The 21,794-nt window shown below is 33.1% G+C and overlaps 1 protein-coding gene across 1 annotated transcript in view; it reads left to right on the forward strand.

The window, feature by feature from the left end:
- The window catches only part of LRP1B (LDL receptor related protein 1B), a 2,023,931-nt gene that overhangs the window by 1,187,104 nt on the left and 815,033 nt on the right, over window positions 1-21,794 (forward strand). The window contains exons 16-18 of the mRNA XM_058301027.2: window positions 3,166-3,306; window positions 14,324-14,449; window positions 20,662-20,778. Of these exons, the coding sequence (XP_058157010.1) occupies window positions 3,166-3,306; window positions 14,324-14,449; window positions 20,662-20,778 (384 nt within the window). The remainder of the gene's footprint in view (window positions 1-3,165; window positions 3,307-14,323; window positions 14,450-20,661; window positions 20,779-21,794) is intronic.

Genomic DNA, 21,794 nt, shown 5'->3' on the forward strand with positions numbered 1-21,794 from the left:
CTGTGAGACCTATTTACAGCTGCCCACAACATGGCGGATCTCACAACATGGCGGATCTCACAACATGGCGGAGTTCACAAATCTGCCCTGTCATTTCCTTGTTCTTCCTCTTTGTTTCTTTGTTCTCCCCTTCCCGCCACAACTGTCTTTGTTTCTTTGTTCTCACCTTCCCGCCGCAACTCTGGCGACCACAGCAATATCCATGCGCAAGGCACGAGACTCTGCAGAAGCGAAGCGAACTGTTGGCCAATCCCCTCCTTGGACGTCTGCCACCCACAAAACCAGCCTATCACCTATGTACACGTTCCCTTTCCTCTCTATATATCCCTATGTTTTACCCCCAATAAACGAGGCTTGATCAGAACCCTGTCTTGCCTCCATTCTTCTCTCGACTCCTGCCCCACCCTGCTTCTTCCACAGGTCCCTGGATTCGCCCCTGCCGGCGGGAGTAGGTGAGGTCAGTTTGTAATATTTTTAGAATCAGTGCAAACACCTTTGAAAAAATATATTTCAAAACCAAACCTCACACTAGACGCACAGAAACACCATGGCGAATTGCCTTCTGCCCAATATACTACAGAACATTGAAACATTACAGACAACTTTAAGAAGCCAAAGGCATTTATATATATTTCATTATATTGGTTATTACAGGTAAGGGTGATAGCTAAATCCTGTTATGTAAAATATTCTTATACATTATCAGAAGCAGTACATATAAAAAGATGAAATTATTTCAGGTGGTTATTTCTATTGATTTTCAAGCAATTGTGAATAATCTATTATAAAAAGTGAAAACAAAACTTTAGACAGTGTCATCATCTTTTTATGAAAATTGCCAAAAAAGATCAATTTGAAATAATTGATTATGCACATATATTAAAAACCATTTTCATACAAGTTTGGAAGTTCTGCCTATTTTCATTCATTCCATAATGACCTGAAAATCACCTGGAAAACATTTGAACTCTGTGTAGACTTTAAAGCACCTTAGCTCTAATTTGATTATTTTAAGGAATATTTCGTTTTAAATTATTACTTGCTTCAAGTACTTTGTCTTTCCCAGAAGACTAGGTCTTCTTGGGCAGAGATATAATTATTCAGGAATAGCTATCCTTTTTCTCTTGTGTATGGGTATTCTTGATCACTCCTAAAAACCCGGGTTGGGATACTTGATCAAATGGCCCTGAGCATTTTGAATTGGTGAGTCTGTTATCAAAAGATAACCAATGGTTTCCTGGATTTTGTAATCCTTAAACTATAAAACAACCAAACTGACTTACTATTTCTTTGAAGCCAAGTATTGAGAGACTACAGAAAATCAAAGCTGAACTTCAGTGGAGGAAGGAAGCTGATTATATCTCAAATCAGTTTCCTTGTCTGACTGGGAATTCAAAACGAAAAGAAAGAAATCCGTGAGACTGTTAATTGTCAGGCTGGATAATTATAGAGCAGATATTAATAAAACCACTATTTATTAAGTGCCTAATTATAATCTGGGAATATATGGATTCAAAAGAAGACAGAGGTACTATTTTCTAAGATTGGAGTATCTAATTGAATATACTTGAAATTCAAAATAAGGAATATTTGCATTGTATCAGTAATCAGCGCTAGAAATTATGAGAAAAAAGCTTGTTCCTAGAGATGGTCAGACATATTCCAGAGTATACTTCCACTTTGATTTGACTCCTAATCCCTTCCTCCCATTTGCTGCAATAAAGACAAAAACTCAGTTTGTATAGGAGACCAAATGATCTCACGTTTTTGTTTTTATGTGTTGGTCATTTCCTATTGATGATTTGTTTTATATGCAATTTATATTTACATATCTACTAAAAACTTCTTACTTTCAGTGAATTTACAAAAATGACATCATTACAGCAATTGCTGCTTCAGCATTTCGTTACTGAGAAAGAAAAAAGTTAAAAATGGAAAAATTACTGCCAGTTCATGCATTCAGCGTCAGCTTGTCTGGGATAGGGACGGAAAGAGTTACCTTTGTTTTAATTGAATATTTTGTGTGCAATTCTCATTCTTTTTTACCTTTGAGACCTTAAATAAAAGAGTCTGGATCTATTCTGGCAGCCTTTCTTTTCTAGCCCAGAGACCTCAGCACGTGCCTTGCTCCCTGCTGATGACTCTCTGAAGCACATTCCTTGCAGGTCAGGCTCCCCAGTCACGTTCTCTCCTCCAGTCTTTGCAGAAGCCAGTCTCGGAGAGAAACAGATTCAGGGAATGCTATTCAGGGCATTCTGGAAGTGCCACATATGTTATTCGAGATCTCTTATTAATTGGGATGTATTTAAATTTTGTGACATTTCATCAGCCCAAAACAGTTATCCAAAATAAAGCCTAGAGTCATTAGAGCTGGGACTGAAAGGTTGGCTTTTGTTTCTTCTAGCAATAAACCCACTTTAGAAATTTCAAGGTCTTTTTTAGTCCACGAAATACAAATAATTTCTTCAACCATTACTACTTGTTCCCTTCTAGTCTCATACCCAGTCTAATACACTCAAAGAGAGTAAAAGAATACTAATACTTTCATATTGTGAATAAATCTCAATTAACTGCATTCCTAGCATGTGATTAGAGAACTTAGAACATATGAAGGAAAAAGCACTGTGTAGAATTTAATATGTAACAGAATTTTACTATTAACTGGACCTGAGTTTTTCTCCCACATACAGATCAGCAAAGTAAATCTAGCCATCAAAGTTGTGTGTTATTGACTTGTCTTTTCACTTGGAGTAATTCTAAGGGTACTCACCTATAAAATGGAGGTAATAGCTCTTTGCCATGCCTATCTAATAGTTTATTGTGCTGATAAATTGAGATTATGAATGGAAGTCCTTTGAAAAGTAAAACTGCAAACCCAGCATGAATATATAATGGTATTATGCTGTTCTTCTTCTTCTTCTTATTATTATATAGATGTCAATTTTTAACAGTAAGTATTTAAAATTCTTAATGAGTTATTATTGTCAGAAAAACTTGAAATTTTTCCATTTCTAGAGATAATCCTTCCTATAATGTGAAGATGTTTTCATATTTTCTCTACAGTGAAATGAGGCAGTATTTTGTTATCATAACAAAATTTACTTTTTAATGCATTGATTTTAGGCAGCATTAATTCTTATGCCTTGAATATCTTTTTTACCCTAGTTAATCCTGGAGAAGTATTACCTCATATATGTAAAGCTGGAGAATTTCGCTGCAAAAACAGACACTGTATTCAGGCTCGGTGGAAATGTGATGGTGATGATGACTGCCTAGACGGAAGTGATGAGGATTCAGAAAATTGCTGTATGTTCTCCTTCAAGTAATCTTCAAACTTTATTTTCCTGAGTCTTTGAAAGTGTGATTTATCAAAAGTTATGAAAATCTGAAAATAACTTTGATATAAATTGAACTGTTTGTCTCTGCCATCCTTATGCATAGATTAGAATTAGATTGCCTCTTTTGCATAGTTTTAAAGCAATGTTGTTGCTTTTTTAATCATCCTTCCCCATCTTTGTTTTGTTTGCTCTAGAATTCTCTACTGTTCTGTGCTCGGCCACCTTCTTCTTTTCTCCCCACACCACTACCAGAAGGTTGCCATAGGCTAATCCTTTGAATCTCTGAATATGAAGATTTGGAAAATCAATTTAATCTCCCCCCCCCCCCAAGACAGAATTAATTATTTATACAGCAAGTCATGATCCAATACATTGCTCCTTGGCAAGTGAACCATTCAGAAGACCCAAGGTATCAGAGCTTTCCTGGCTTATAACATGGTAGGAGACAAATATGGTGTGCTCAGAACTAAAAGGTCTCTTTTTTCTCCCTTTGGCTTCTATTTAGACATTTATAATTTGCTGGAATAGGAATAGTTTTATATTTATGGTGGGAAAAAGGAAATTTCACACATATATAGAAGGAAAACAGTTTGGAAAACATAATAAATAATATTTTGAGAATATATTTAATTTATGTTACTAGCCAAGCAGTCTTGAAAGAAATAAATATTTTTATAAGGTGAGAGGCATATATTAAACACATTTCTCTTTGGTCTTTTGATTTGACTTAGGTTTATTATTTTTAGAAAAGAAATATATTTTCTTTCAATTTGATGGCATATTCCAGGTGAAAGTTGAACTAATTAAAATTTGACAGTCTTCCATTTTCCTTTTTTTTTTTTCATTAAAGAATATATTTTTAAGATCCTTTTCTAAGAATGAGCAAAACTGGTCTGGGTAGCTATATCATGCCACCATTTTTGCTTTGGAATAAAAATCCCAAGGATATGAACTATAAAATAAAATAATATTTTTAAATGTCTGTTAATAGAAAAATAATTTATTAGAGACAACACTACCTTCTCTTGATTTCCTACATGAACCCTGACTTCAACAATAGTCACTTCTTATGATCAATCCCCTTAATAGCTACACTGAAAAATGTGATCCTACATAATAGAATGTTAAATATTAAATAAATACTAAATTGAGGCAGTTAGCCAAAAGTTTTGGGGTAGGAGCAGCATTTCACCTTAAGACAAAGGTTTTTTAGTTTTTTTTTATTCTACTATTTTTTTACACAAATGGCATATTATATAGTGATTAAGTTAATTGCTTTACTCCTTCTGACACATCATGTTTATTCGTGGATTAACAAGTGGCCCATACATACAAGCTTTGTCTGAAGTCAAAAGGGAGCCAATGCCTGAACAGGACACAAATGTTTCATCCCAATATTATGGATTAGTCCTTTAGGCTCATGCTTCCATCTGTGTGATTCTTTTCTACCAACTCACAGGGAAAGTCATGTCTTCTAAGAGTTTGTTTTGCTTATTTTATAACTTTAGAGAAGAAAATTAGACACTTAGAAAACAGAATAATTTATTTATTGCCAACAGCCAATTCTCATCTTTATTTCTAGACAATAATAAATGTAAATAAATGGGGCTCTATCCTCTACTTAGTGCATTTTCTTCAATGTGCCCTAAAACCTAATACAAACAAAAATATAAGAAAAAAATTTCAAGTCCGATTTGACAGCTGTTTGCAAGGAGTGCATTTATTCATTCAACAAACATTGAGTGCCTAGTAGATGGCAGAAACTATTCTAGGCTTTGGGGTAAACAAAATTCACACACACACACACACATAAATCCTTGCCCTTAGTGGCTTTATATTCTAGTAAGAAGATACATACAATAAATAATCTTAAAATGTAATATGTTGATTAATTAATTTTCAGTGCAGTAAAAGCTGCATGGAAAAATTAAATTAGGGAGCGGGTTAGGGTAAACCAGGATGTGTGTGTGTAGGGACACTGCATTTTGTGTTTTTTACTGTAGTGTTAAAATTTCTAGTCATTTTTTTTCTTGATTGTTGTTATTGTTTCCTATCCCATCACCCAAGCTTCTACAATGGATTTTTTCCTGGAGTACTCTTTTACGTATCTTCTATATTCATTCTCATAATAAAGCCTATCTCTTTTATACACTGAATAATTATTTTTTTCTCAATTGCTGCCTTTCAATTTTCACTGCCTAAATTAGTTTCCATTCCTAGATTAATTCTGTAAATTCCCTGTTGTTATTTCTCTATCCCTCTCTTAAATAAAACTAACATTCCACAATGCTTCCAAAATTGTATTTACAAAATGAAATCTGATCTAGTCATTTCATTAACTATACAACAGGATAAAACTAAAATTAATTGAACATTAGGTAATGCATGAAATTCTCAGGTTCATGTGCTTAGCTGCCAATGTCTAATATAGCTCCATTAACCCTATTTCTTGGATCAAATTGAAGAAAAGGTAGATCTCAAAAAAACATCCTCTAATTATTGTTGATCAAAGTGATGGCATAAGACATCCTAGGGTGGTCACACTACAGAATCCTTAAAAAATAGCAAAACTTGGCAGAACCATCTTATTCTAAATTCCAGAAAACAGTTAAAAGGCTGCCATAACTGGGTAGGTGCTGAATAAAGAAAATGCAGTTTTAAAAACATTCCTGGCACTCAACAAAATCTCTGTCATTTTGCTAGCTGGATGAAAATGTAAAAATCAGGCAATTCAGAGGTTAAATCCCAGAGTTAGCAGTTTAAAATATTAAAATGTACAGTGTGCAACAAAATGATAAAGAAATGGGAAATGATGACCCATCCAAAGGACAAGATAAAAATCCAGAAACCATCAATAAAGAATAGATTTCAGACATACCAGACAATGTCTTTTAAAAAATGTCAATTTGCTCAAGGAAATAAAGGAAAATACAGAGAAAAATATTAAAGGATATCAAGAAAACAATGAATGAACAATTTAAGAGTCTCAGTAAAGATATAGATATTTTAGCAAGGAACCAAACAGAACTATTGGAGTTGAAGGGCATAATAATTGAAATGAAAAAAATCCCCAAAGTGTTTCAACAGCAGATTGGAGCTGGAAGAAGAAGGGCTCAGTGAATTCACATATTAAGCAATTGAAATGATGCTGGCTGAGAAGCAGAAAGAAAAAAGAATGTAAAAAGCAAACAGAGTCTGAGACCTGTGGGACACAATGAAATATAACAGCATATGTGTTATAGAAGGCCTAGAAAGAAAAGAAAGATAGAAAGGGGGAGAAGGAATATTCATAGAAATAATGTCAGAAAACTTCCCAAATTTAATTAAAGAAAAGAATATGTACTTTCAGGAAGCCCAACTAACCCCAAACAAGAAAATCTCAAAGAACCACACTCAGATAGTAGTCAAACTGTTGAAAGCCAAGAATAAGCAGAGAGTTCTGAAAGCTGCAAGAGAAAAGCAATGCATTATGTATGAGGGAGTCCCAATTAGATTAAGTACCAATAAAATCAGAAATCAAGGAGGTAAGAATACAGTGAGGTGTATATATAAAATGCTGAAAGAAAGCTAGTGCTAACCAAGAAGTTATATATGGTAAGATTGTCTTTCAAAAACATTTCCAGATTTTAAAAAGCTGAAGGAGGTCATCACTACTAGAATTGTCTAAAAACAATGCTAAAGAGAGTTCTTGAGAATGAAAGGAAAAGACAGTAGACAGTGGGTGAGAGTTGCATAAAGAAATAAAAACCTCCAGTAAAAGTATGGGCAATTATAAATGCCAATATTATTTTATTATATTTTTTGGTATGTGATTCCACTTCCTATTTCTTACAAGTTCTAAAATGCAAATGCATAAATAATAAAGATAATGCTAACTCTGGTTTTGGACATATAATATAAAAAGATATAATTTGTAACAGGTATAGCAAAAAGGTGGGTGGAGAGAGGGCTATAGAAGGAGTGATTGTGTGTGTCATTGAAGTTAAGCTGGTAGCAAATAAACTATGACCGTTATAGATTTAGGATATTAAATTTAAGCCTCATGCTAACCACAAAGAAAATATGTGAAAAATATATACAGAAAGAAATGTATACATTTCTATTGGTAAATATAAAAAAAAATCAAATATTAAAGTAGGAATTAACAGAAGAATTGAGGACAAACAGTATAAGAAATACAAAGACCAAAGAGCAAAACAACAGAAGAAAGTTTCATATATATGGCAGTGAATGGGAAAATTTGGTAGAATAGATAAAAAAGGCATAACCAATATACTCTTTACAAGAGACTCTCCTAAATTCAAAGACACACATAGGTTGAAAGTGAAAGGAGGAAATAGAGATTAGAGATAGAGATAGAGATAGAGAGAGGTAGAGGTAGAGGTAAAGGTAGAGATGATGCAAATAGTAATCAAAAGGGAGCTGGAGTAGCTATACTAATAGGAGATTAAATGGACTTTAGGTCAAAAACTGATATTAGGGACAAAGAAATTCACTATATATTGATAGAGTCAATTCCATAAGAAGATATAAAAAGGTTAAATACATATGTCATAATGGCAGAACCCAAAAATATATAAACCAAAACTGACAGTTTATAAGGAGAAATATGCAGTTCAACTTTAATAGTAAGAGATGGCAAAGCATCACTTTCAGTAAAGGATAGACCAAGTAGACAGAAAATCAATAAAGAAATAGAAGACTTAAGCAGTACTCTAAACCCACCAGGCTTAATGGGCATATATATAGAACATGCCAACCAATGGCAGTAGAATGCACATTCTTGTTTACTGCTCATGGATCATTCTACAGTATAGGAAATAGGCTAGGTCACATAACAAGCTTCAATTAGTTCAAAAGTACTAAAATCAAAGAATATGTCTTCTTCAAACACAATGTAATCAAGATAGAAATCAATAACAGAGGGAGAACTAGAAAATTCAAAAATATCTGGGTGTCCAACAGTGCATCTTAAACAATAAGAAGTCAAAGAATTCATGAGATAGAGAATATCTTGAGACAAATGAAGAAAAAAGCATAGTGTAGCAAAACTTATAGGTTTCAGCAAAGACTGTGCTGATAGAAAAAAAATTAGAGCTATAAATGTTTACATTAAAAAGGAATGATCTCAAGTCAAAGACTGAATCTCACAAAATGAAGAGCAAACTAAACCCAAACTGAACAGGAAGAAAGAAATATAGAGACGAGATAAATGAAAAAGAGATAAAAAAATAAAACAGAGGGTTCAATAAGGAATGACAAAGAATATTACTACCAACCCCACATATGTTTTCTACAAAGATTATAAGGGAAAGCTATGAACAACTTACACCAAAAATTTTGATAACTTAGATGGACATATTCCTACAATCACACAAACTACTGAAGGAGAAGGAGAAGGAGGGGGAGTGGAGGAGGAAGAAATGGGGAACCTCAACAGACCAGTAACAAGGGATTGAATCAGTTATCAAGCCCTTCCAAAAAGAAAAGCCCAGGACCCGATGGCTTCACTAGGGCATTTTATCAAACATTCCAAGAAGAATTAGCACCAATTCTGCTCAAATCCTTCTGAAAATTTGAAGAGGAGGCAGTGCATCCTATCAATTTATGAGGCCAACACCACTCTAATAGTAAAGTCAGATAAAATGCCATGAGAAAACAAATTATAAACCAATATTACTTAGAATATAGATGCAACAATCCTCAGCAAAATACTAGCAAATGAAATCAATAGCACATTAAAAGAAATATAGACTATGATTAACTGTGATTTATTCAAGGTATACAACTTAAGAAATCAATTAATGTAATGCATCATATAAATAGAAAAAACGGGATAAAACATACATGATCAACTCAATTATTATAGAAAAGGCATTTGGCAATATCCAGGACTGCTTCTTCTTGAAAACAGAAGGAAACTTCCTCAACATGTTAAAGGGTCTATATCAAAAACCCACAGCTATCATCATACTCAATAGTGAAAGACTGAAAGCTTTCCCTCAGACATCAGGAACAAGACAAAGATGCCCACTGTCACCACTGTTACTCAGCACTGTGTTGGGATTTCTAGCCAGAGAAAATAGGAAAAAAGAGAAATAAAAGGCAACCAAATGGGAAAAAAAGTAAAACTTTCCCTATTTGTAGCTGACATGAACTTAAATAAAGAAAATCCTGAAAAATCCACAACAAAGCTATTAGAACTAATAAATGAATTCAGCAAAGTGGTACAAGAGCAATATACAAAAATCATCAGTATTTCTATGCACTAATAATGAGCAATTTAAAGAAGAAATCAAGGGAAAATTCAACATAAAATAGCAATTTAAAAAATAAAGTATAATGAATTTAGGAAGTAAGGACCTCTGTATGGAAAAGTAAAACATATTGCTAAAATAAATCAAAGACAACTGAAATAGGATAGTTCTTGTCCATGAATTAGAAGACAAATACTATTAAGATGTCATTTCTACTTAGAGCAATCCTCAGTGTGATCCCCATCAAATTTCTAAAAGCCTTTCTTAAAGAAATGAAAAAAACCAATCATCAAATTTATATGGAAAGTAAAGGAGCCCCAAATAGCCAAAAACATTTCGAAAAAGATTAAGTTGAATGACTCACATTTCCCAATTTTAAAACTTATTACAAAACTATAGTAATCTAAATAGTATGGTACCAGCACAAGGACAGATTTATAAACCAATGAAATTAAATTGAGAGTTCAGAAATAAACTCTCATATCTAGGACAAATTCATTTTTTTTAAGGAGGTACCAGGGATTGAACCCACGACTTCCTTGTACAGGGGAAGCAGGTGCTCAACCACTGAGCTATATCAGCTCCCTGGGTCAATTAATTTTTGACTAGGTTCCCAAGTATTCTCAATGGGGAAAAATGTCTCTTCTACAAAAGGTAGTGGGAGAACTGTACACCCATATCAGAAGAATGAAGGTGGCCCCTACCTCACATATCTTGAGGACCTTGTGTTAGATAATGGTTTGTTAGACTTAATAGCAAGGGCAACAAAAGGAAAAATGGGACTTCATCTAAATAAAAACCTTTTGTGCATCAAAGTATCATTTGCTCATTATGAAAGTAATGGGAGAAAATATTTGGAAATCACATATCTGATAAGGGTTTAATAGCCAGAATATATAAAGAATTCCTACATCTCAACAACAAAAAGACAAACAACCCAATTAAAAATGGGCAAAATATTTGAATGGACATTTCTCCAAAGAAGACATACAAATGGACAAAACACATGAGAAGATGCTCAACATCATTAGTCATTAGGGAAATACAAATTAAAATCACAATGAGATACCTTTTCACATACACTAGAATGGCTACAATTAAAAAATGGAAAATTACAAGTATTGGAAAGATTTGAAGGGATAGAAACATTCATTCATCGTTGGTAGAAATGTAAAATGGTTCAGTTGCTGTGGAAAGAAGCAGTTCCTCAGAGAATTAACTATAGAATTACCATACGATCCAGCAATCCCATGTCTAAATATATACTAAAACTGCTAACAGGGATTTGAGCCAATATTTGCACACTGGTGTTAACAGAGACATTGTTTACAATTGCCAAAAATGGAAGCAACCCAAGTGTCCATTAATGGATGAATGGTTAAACACAATGTGATACATATATACAATAGAAAATTATTCAGCAGTAAAAAGAATGACATTCTGACACATGTGAAGGCATTGTGTTGAGTGAAATAAGCTAGGCAAAAAGATAAAATGTTGTTATGATCTCACTGATAGGAAATAATTAGAAGAGGCAAATTCATAGAACCAGAAACTAAAATGCAGTTTACCAGGGTTGTGGTGAGGATAGAGAATTGGGAGTTAATGCTTAATTGGCACAGAGTTTCTGTTAGGGTGATGGAAAAGTTTTTCTTGTTTTGTTTTGCTTTTCGTTTTTTTTAATGGTGGTTCCCTCCTTTAAAAAAAAAAATTATTCCCCCTTCCTTTGCGGCTTGCTTGCTGTGTCCATTTACTGCACGTGCTTCTGTGTCTGCTTGTCTCCCTTTTGTTGTGTCATCTTGCTGGGTCAGTTCTTTGTGGTGCACAGGCTGTCAGTTCTCCCGCAGCACATGGGCTGTCAACTCCGCAGTGTGTGAGCCAGCTTGCCTTCACAAGGAGGCCCTGGGACACGAACCCAGGGCCTCCCATGGGGTAGATGGGAGCACAATCAATTGAGCCACAGCAGCTTCCCAATGGAAAAGTTTTGGCAGTAGAAGGTGGTGATGGTAACACAATATTGCCAATGTATTTAATATACTGAATTATACATTTGAATGTGGTTAAAAGGTGAAATTTTAGGTTGTATATATGTTACTAAAATGTAAATAAAACATACACCTCCATTATCAACACAGTATAGCTTGGCATTAATGCAAGAATATTAAAGTATTGCTGTTAACCACAGCCTATAGGTCACACCAATTGTAGTTTTCCCATGTTTCTCCATATTCCCATCACCTTGCAATAGTGATGCAAAAAGTTGGTGGAAGTGTGATGTCTGAGACCCCTATGTAATGCCATGTATGTTTATTTTGTAAGTTTGCAATCTTTAATATATACTTACTGTTCATGTGTGTTTATGTATGAATGATATACTTCAATTTTAAAAAAGTAATATATATATATATATATATATAAATTAAATACATGAATAAACATAGGCCTGTACAACACAAACAGCAAAATTGTAAACTATGGACTGTAGTTAATAGTAAATTATACTATTGTTTCATCAACTGTAATAAATGTACCATGCCAATGCAAAAGGTTAACAAGGAAAACTGTGTGTGTTTGTGTGTTAGAGGCTGGGGTATATGAACTCTTCATTTCCTCTATGATATACCTGTAAGTTTTCAACTTCTCTGGTAAATTTAAAATATACATATATGGTTTTAAAATGCCCTGTCACCTCTGTGACACTTCTCCATCCATTCCCAATCTATGTTACTCATCACAGTTTACAATCACTTCTTTAGTGAAGTCTTCTTAGAACACTAAAAATATCTCCTTTCCAGCAGTGTTCACTGTGTTAACATGTATCTCCTGTACATTCCTTTATCATTGCCATTGCTAAACCATATTGCAATCATTTGCTTACTTATCTGTTGAACTATTAGTTTAGTATCTCTATGATGAGACATTAAATTTTAGTCATCTTCCATTGACTATGAGGTGCAGAGGTGACCAAAGATGTACTTACCAAATCCAATGGATGTGTCATGATGATGGGAACGAGTGTTGCTGGGGGTGGGGGGAGAGGTGGGGTGGGGGGGGGTGGGGTTGAATGGGACCTCACATATATATTTTTAATGTAATATTATTACAAAATCAATTAAAAAAAATGTAAAAAAAAAAAAAATTTTTAGTCATCTTAAAAGCCCCAGGACCTATCAAAGTACCTGACACATGGATAAATGAATGACTAAATGAGTAGACAATGAAGAATCAAATATCTCTAGCCATCATTCCATAGGGTAGTCTCATCTCTAAGCATTTCAGGGATTCTGAGCAGCATTCTTTTCCTGGGGTCTCATGGTTGTTATTTCAATACTACGTGAGTCATTTCAAGGGATGATTTTAGATCTGAAGCACTCATAAACTGTCACCTTGGACACTATCATTGCATTTTCTATCCTTGTGCTTCTCAGATCCAAATGCCAACACTATGTACTATATTTGCTAATCTTTTATGAATTCCCAATTATGTCACTGATGAAAATTGCAAAGGTCCTTGATCAAGCTTCCCTGAAGTGTATATGCATAATCTTGGTACTTTAAAATGTTGACCCCTCTAATATATTAGATGACTCTTATTTCCCATGACTAGCTATTCTTGCTTAAGTCCCTAAAGTGGTTGGAAAATATTAATCATGCTCAAATGCCTTTCTTCCTCTTTTTTATTATACATGAATAAAAACTTTCTAAAAAGTAATAAAAACCACTTTATCACCAAAGCCACTTTAAAGGAATAATGTTTTGTAGAAACTGCCTGAAAATGTACACATTTGCTATGCAACAGCATGATGAAATAAGTATTTTGCAAATTCCAAGTGAAACTATTACCGATTCATTTTTAGTATGTAGAAGTGCAACTACTGGGCACAGGGAAAATTGCTTCAAAAATAAACTTGAAGTTGTGAAACAAATATTGAAGAGCATGCCAATTCAGTTAGGAATTTTGCCTTCAGGGTGCAGAAAAAATAATCACAGAAGGTTAATGTTAAGATGGCTCCCCTACTGTGCTTAGATATTGGAGGTTTAATCCTTAGCTATGCACAACTTGTTCTTGTCCTCAGTATTTTTATGGTTGCATGTTTATTTGTTTTACTAGAAGTGAAAACTCATATCATCATTTCTGTTATTAAAATTATGCAGGACCTCACATTTAGAATCAACTGCAGGTCATAGGTGATATATTTTTCTTTTCTCTATTTTATCCTTCCAGTCCCAAGAAACACTGGACAAAGCACAATAAAATTAGGCTTATTTAACATTTTAAGAAATATTTGAGTGGAAGCACTATTTTTTTAAAAAAAGCCAGTATTTTTGATATATGTGGTTAAATTATTTTTTATGCTGACTTGCTATGTTTAACATTAAAATTTGAGGTTAATTTAAAATGTTTTCTGGAAATATTTTGCAAATGAATCAAGGGTTGTGATAGGGATGGGAAAACAAAGTGATATATTTGGCTTCCGTGGCGACATGAAAAAAGAGCATGTTTTCTTTTATACGAGATTTAATTACTTAATATCATCTATAAATATATTAAATTTTAACATAGCCTACAGTATTAAGATTTGCTATAAAATAGATCATGAATGAGAGAATCTAAGGTATTTTTGTACTGTACTATTATAATAATTACCATTATTTTCTGTAACTATAATTCAAAATAATCACAATTTCCTCTAATTTTAAATGACAAGTTTGCTTTCTTTCTTTTAGTCAATCATAGCTGCCCCGATGATCAGTTTAAATGCCAGAATAATCGCTGCATCCCCAAGAGATGGCTTTGTGATGGAGCCAATGATTGTGGGAGCAATGAAGATGAATCCAATCAAACTTGCGCAGGTAAAAATTTGTTGTATCTGTACATAAATCTCCTCTAAACTTAGTCACCATAAAAATGTAGTTCAGTGCTTTGAAGTAAGCTGAACTGTCCTCATGCTGATGATCCAGTTATTATAGTAGTAAATGAAGTCAGAGTTTGATGCCACAAAGGCAAGAATATAAATTATCTTTTACTCAATCCTTGGGCTTGATTCTGCTTTCCAAAGTAATTTGGCATTTTATCTACCCATATGGGTTGACTGTCGATGTACAACTTGGACGAGACTTGTTCCTGCTAAATCTTACTTGGCAGTGGAGGCTGAGGTTTTTTAGCATGCTGTGATGTAAGCCATCTCATAAAGAGGCCTTTTTTTTTAATCTTGAAAAAAGAATCTGCCTGGGAAGACATTTGTGAATAATTTTCCATTCATGGCACATTATTTATGTGAGGTAGGGTTTTTTGTTTGTTTATTTTTGTTCTGTCATAAAGTCCCAAGACCCACTAAGCATATTTGTGTTTCCATTGTAATAAATCTTTGAATTCCTAGCCAGATTGTTGTTGACTGGAAAATATACAGCCTGTGGTTCGGGTTACAACACAGTGAGAAAAAGGTCTTTATTAGTGAGATAAATGTTGAAAAATGATACTGACAAGCAGCAGCCTTGCTTTTCGCTTTCAGTGATGAATAAAAGACATTGTATTTGATGACTTGTATTAACGTGATCAGTTAAAACTGATTTTTAACCATTATGTTCAGCAACATCAAAACACATCAACCACCCCACCAACTTTCTCTTTGTCAACATAGGCCTTAGTTGAAAAAAATAAAAATAAAAAAAAACAATACAATGTATTATTGAAAATTATAGAGGCTACATATAGATAAAAGTCCCAGGTGTCAGGAAGCCTCATATGTACTTTTGTTTTTGTTTTTTTCCAGAACAGTGATAGGATTACAGAAAAATCATGCAGGAAATAGAGTTTCCATATCCCAATCCCCTAATCACATCGCACAGTTTTAGTGTGGTATTTTTGTTTCATTTTATGAACTATATTATTATATTATTAATTATAGTCCATATTTTACAGAAGGGTTCACTCTTTATGTGTAACTTTCTATGTTTTTTAAAATTTATTCTAGAAACATATATAGAACCTAAAATTTATTGTTTTAACCATATTCAAGTATACATTTGGTAGTTTTAATTACATACACAAAATTGTGCTACCATCACCACCATCACCATCTATTACTAAAATATTTCCATCACTCCAAGCATAAACTCTGTACCACTGAATAATGCTCCATTGTATGTATATGTCATATTTTGTTCATCCTGTGCTTTTGTTTTTCTTGCCCCAATGTTCTCTTGGAAAGACTTGAACCTTTCTTCACCTCAGCTCTCTCATATATTTCTTTCAATTCTGTAAGAGTATTAACTAGAAGAAATTGTTTCTAAAGAACTTTTTACTATGTACTACCAAAAAATAAAATAAAATAAAAGAGGAGCAAAACAATTACCAGTCCAGAATCCTAACCTATATTTTATATTCATTTTTCCTTCAAAGTGACATATTTGTTGCGGATCCATGGGTTGTTTACTCTCTTGTCACTTGATTAAAAGCTATATCTAATATTTCAGCATAACTGATTATTTTCATGATTGTATGTGTTTGTGTCACATAAGTTTGTATTGCCAAAGACCTTCTAACAGAAAGAGACCTCCAGAAACCATCTGGTGTTAGGTCCCTGCCTTCAAGTCCTTCCATTGAATAAGTGAGGCTTTGGAGAGGGGACTTGCCTAACTCAGTTAAGAGTTTAGGGTGAACTAAGTCCAATGGTTCAGTCTTCAGTCATTGCTCTTTAAATCAGCCTTTATTATCTTGAGGAATAGCTGGAATCTTAGGTATGGGCAATTTAACTTGCTCATGTTGCTTTTGCAATTTAACTATAAATTACAATGAAGCATTTTTCAAAACTAGAACAATTATTATTCTTTTAAGGTTAAGGTTCAATTCATTGACTATTTCATTACATCCTAAATGGACAGATCTCGTTTCACCTTAAAATAGAAGGCATTGCTGACAACTCATAATACCATGTTTTCTTCATACATATTAGATTTTTAAAATATGTTTGTTTCTACATGATTTTTAAAGGAGCATTTGGGATTGACTAGCTAGTTGCACAGTAAACAAGGAAACGCTTACATTTAAGAACAAAGAAAACAAACAATCCTAATTAGTAAGATTTCTAAAGCTCTCAGTCTGTAGTCCCCTAGGAAATAGCACATAACTTGTCTGCATTTCATGATACAGTTTATTTTTTCTCCAACCTTCTATTTTTAAATTTTTTTCCTCTATTTTTTTTAAATGTTACATTAAAAAAATATAAGAGGTCTCCGTACACCCGCTACCTGCCTCACCCCACTCCTCCCACACCAACCACCTCCCCCATCATCATGGCACATTCACTGCACCCGGTGAACACACCCCAGAGCCCTGATACACTTTAAGGGATGCCAGCTGAAGTCTGCCACTCAGTACTAGGTCTGCTTGTTAGAATATTTATGATAGCTATTGTGGCCACAGGACTCCTTAAGAACTTGAATAAAAAGAAGAAAGAGAAAAATAAACATACCTTTTAGCTTTAAAATCTATGAAGTATGTGGTTGTGTTACAAAGGATTTCCATTTCATTTTACCAAAATAGATAGGTTTATCATACTGGAAAAGTATGGCAAATTAATATAAATCATTTCCCTAGCTGGAGCATTTCCATACATTCCAATACTTAGTTTATATATGACATGTATCCTACAGAAAAGACTTCTTATAGGAGGATTCTTTTTGGTAATTGAATCTAACATCACAAATACTTTATATATAAAGGAAAATCCTTTCCCACAAGAAGTCAATTTTCTGTTCTATCCTTTGTTGTTTCTCCCTCATGAATCTGTTAATTCAATAAATATGTGTCATAGCACTGGGGATAGAAAAAGGCACAGTACCTTCCTTTAAGAAGCTAAGAATGAAAGTGAGGAAAAACATGTGAACAGGCCATCCCAATGGAAGATTCAAAGTGCTAAGTTGAACCCATTGAAAGAAATAGGAAGAGCAACTAATTTAGTCTTTGGGCATCTGGGAAGGTTTTCTTATGGAGGTAACGTCCAAAATGAGTCTTTCAAAAAGGCATTAAATATGCCTAAATAACGATTCAAGCCATTTCACTAGGAAAAAGAAAAAATCTGGTAAAACTAAGCATTGGCAAGATTGTGGAAAAGAGGAATTGTCCAACAATACCAATGGGTATGTAAATTGATGTTCCATTTTGGAAAGAAATTTGGCAAAATCTAGTATATGTAAAGACGTGCATACCCTTCTACTTTATAATTCCTTTATAAATTTATCTTCTATTCCTGCGCACAAGAAGAGATGAATAAGAATGTCTATTGCCTTTATACTGATAGCTTAAAATTAGAAACAAGTCAAATGTCCCTTAGCAGGAAAGTGGGTAGATATATTTTGTTAGTTCACACAATGAAATACTATTCATAATTAAATTGAATGACTAGAACTTATTTATCAACAGGAATTAACTTTAAAAACAATGCTAAGCAATAAGCAAGTTGCAAAATATAACAAATTTAGTACCTTTTATATGAAGTATAAAAAATTGTAAAATAATTCTGTATAATGCTTAATGATTCATAAACACATAGGGATAGGATTAAAATGCGTGAAAATGGAAAATAAAACAAATTAAGGATAGTAGCTACCTCTAGAAAAAGAGGGAGGTAAATGTGATTGAGAATGACTGTATAGGGGACATTAAATATAACTATATTTTTTCTTAAATCAAAATAAAAACAAAAGGTCAGCAAGTATTGAAATAATATTTGATAAGGCAATATGATAGCAAAGAAGTATAAATAATATTTCCCATACTTTCTATTTAATGGAAATATTTCAGCGGGAAAAATGTATGTCTAATTAACATAGATTGCAGGGAGGGAAATGAATAATGGAGGAGAGGATTGGAGAGAGTGTCCAGAAGAGGAAGCAGGAGGCAGTTAAGAGCTGACAGAATGAGGGGCTTGTTATTCTGCCTGACAACCAAAATATTTTTGTCTGCTTATGAGGGATACCAGGAACCAAATATGAGAAATGGTTAGATTTGGAATACCTTTTTCCTCATAGTAACCACTGGCAATCCTCAGCCTAAGCAAATTCAGAACAGCATTTTCCCACACTGCAGAATTATGGTTGGATTACATAATATTTATTCTCCTCACGTCCTCCACAAATTTTGACTGAATTCATATTAGACAGGTGTGATTGCATTAAGAAAATCTAATGTATTAAAGATCAGACTTTTTTACTGATAAGTTAAAGAGTGCATTTTGATATGGCATAGGTTTCTTTTAAATAGAATACTTTGATTAAATGCTTTGATTAAAATGCAACAAAGGTGAAGTTCAGGAAAAATGAGTTATGCTCATTCTACTCCTTCCCCATGTTTTTCCTATGCATTTCTTACTGCTACATTGCTGCAGAGATGTGTGATTAGGGATGGGTATAGGTTATTTACATTGTGACAGTGAATCTCTGATTCATCGGCTAGATGAACATTTCCACTGAAAGAATATAAACTTCCTTTTCATTCAGCATCATTTGCTACAAAATTATAGTCCTCTGGGACTGCTCTGCTAATCTCACTTCTAAACTAACATAGATCTGGTGAGACAAGAATTACAGAAAGTAAAGATTGTTTCTTCGTAATAACAAATCTAGTGATTACAAAGTGATGATTTAGCCAATGTGATTATGTCATGTAGACAGAAAGTAGTTGAAGATTTATGGAATTAAGCATCTTTCTTATCTGAAATTAGTTAAATTTTCCTGTCATACTAAGCCAATAATTTTCTCCATGGTTAGAACAGACAATGACTTCATATATTTTCAGATCATAATATCTCTCAAAAATAAACCAGTGGGTACTCTTTGGGGTAAAAAGGGTTTATAGCAATTCCTCATCTTCAGAGTTGATGAGGTAATACATAAATCCCTACATCATCACAGTATGAAATAGGTCACACAGCAGGTTCTTAGAAGTTCTTTCCCATTCTCTTCTCTAATGACCTTAGCTCCCCTAATGAAAGCAAACCATTTGAGAAAACTTTGCTAGAATCAAACCTGAATGACTGGGAAAGAATTCAGCGATATAAGAACATCAAATGGAAAAAAATATATATTGGGTTGCATACATTTGATATTCTCATTGGGCCAATTCGAACTTAATGGAGATTTTTTAGAAATCTGTGATAATATATATGTATTTAAGAGTCTCGAAAGACTGAAGGAATAAAGTTATAGGAAATGAAGGAGAAAGGGATAGATATAGGAATGAAAGAAAGGGAAAAAGAAAGGGAAGGAAAAGAAAAGAAAAGGAGAAAAGAAAAGAAGGAAGGAGGTGTGGTGCTGTTTGTACATATTTGTAAATATACTAAAAGCCAGTGAATTGTACACTTCAAAAGGAGTAATTGTATAAAATGTGAACTATATCTCAATAAGATTGTTAAAAATAAAATAAAATGAAAAAAATCATACTTTTATATAACTGTGATGAAAAGTCAGTTTAAAATATTCACCTTAAGGCTAAATGTGTATTTTAGAAAATATGTTCTATATTCTTGCTCCATACATTGCAGAACTTAGCAATGAAGAAGTAAATGCATATAAAATGTTAGAGGAAAAAGACAATTCTGACTTCATGATTAGAAATCAGGTATTCTGAAATAGTCTCCAAAAACTTCTACCAACATTATAGCAAAAGTTTTCTTGGCTTATTGGCAAACACTGTGCAAAATTCTTCTTTGTTAATTAAAAGCTGGAAGAAGTTAAATTCAGCCATATATTCATAAGCATGTGTCAGGGAAAAATTCTAAAATAATAAATACATAGTTTCATTTACGGAAGTATAAGGGTTACTGAATATCTTGTCATTCAGCAATAATTTTAATTGAAGGGCAAAGCATTTGAACTTTAGAGAAGACAAGAAAATTGGCATTGTCAAAAATTTTTAAAAAACTTTATTTTAAAAATCTTTTACCTTAATAGACTACTATAATGGCTGTATGTGTCAGAGAGATGCTACATAATGTTATTCTAATCTTAATGTTGTTCCAAAGAACCTCTAAATTTATTGTTTGTATATTAATTAATCATCATAGCCAGAACCTGCCAGATGGATCAGTTCTCTTGTGGAAATGGGCGCTGCATTCCCAGAGCATGGCTGTGTGACAGGGAAGACGACTGTGGTGATGAGAGCGATGAAATGGCATCTTGTGGTGAGTTATGAGTGAAAAATGCTTTTGTAGAGACTGACAGAAGATTCCATCAGTATAATCCCTTTTAAAAAGCTATTTATTTCTTTATAACAAAAATGGACAAGGCAGAAGATACGTTACTTTTTATGACTACTTTTTGATACTGAGTGTGCAATTTAATGATAATTTCAGAACATAAACCATTCCTGAACAGTAACAATATCCTTAGCAGAAATAAATGGAACCAAACATTGCAGATTTTATTAGGAAATGGTTATCATAAGGCTAGCAGGATATTAACAAATGGTCATTATTAATTTTAAGTCTGTAATAATTAACTTTTCTAACAGAATAGCTTACTGAGCAACCTTTGGAATAAATGAGAATAGACATGTTTCTTGCTGGCATGTATATGTTAAGTTCTGGGAAAAATAAACAATCCAGGCTGAGATTAAATAGTCAATAAGTTATTTGGTTTCTGTGGAGCCATATGATTCTATTTGACAAAATTCATTATTTGTTTAATTTAATAAATTGAGTTTTGTGGGGTTTGTTTTTTGGCTTAAACAGAAATTTTATATATTTATTCATTTATTTTTATTTTCACAAACAAAAGTATTTTTTGTTGGTGGAATTCCAAGTAAATTTTCACTAATTATGCTACTTTTACAACAGTAAAAATATACTGTTAAAGCTGAAAATTTAATTTCTCTTATTTATAACATATATTTGTAGATTTTGTTATCATTGTCTCAATATATTTTGAGACATAGAGAGGAAATAAACTGATTTTTTAGAAACTTGTGCTTTATTTTAGGAATGGTTATAGATTTTAAAAATCACTATGGGGAAACTTTATCCATAAATTAGACATGTATAGGGTATTTATTAAAAGTATAATGCAATTGAGTAGAATTTCTTTAATAATTTAACCCCATGTTATTAATATTTATAACAACTGGAAAATATGTGCTTTTTTAATCTTCAATTTCTATATGCTTCTATATGTTCTATATGTTTCTATTTATGAAATGCAT

Source organism: Dasypus novemcinctus, chromosome 7 (assembly GCF_030445035.2).
Source record: "Dasypus novemcinctus isolate mDasNov1 chromosome 7, mDasNov1.1.hap2, whole genome shotgun sequence".
Classification (NCBI taxonomy): Eukaryota; Metazoa; Chordata; class Mammalia; order Cingulata; family Dasypodidae; genus Dasypus; species Dasypus novemcinctus.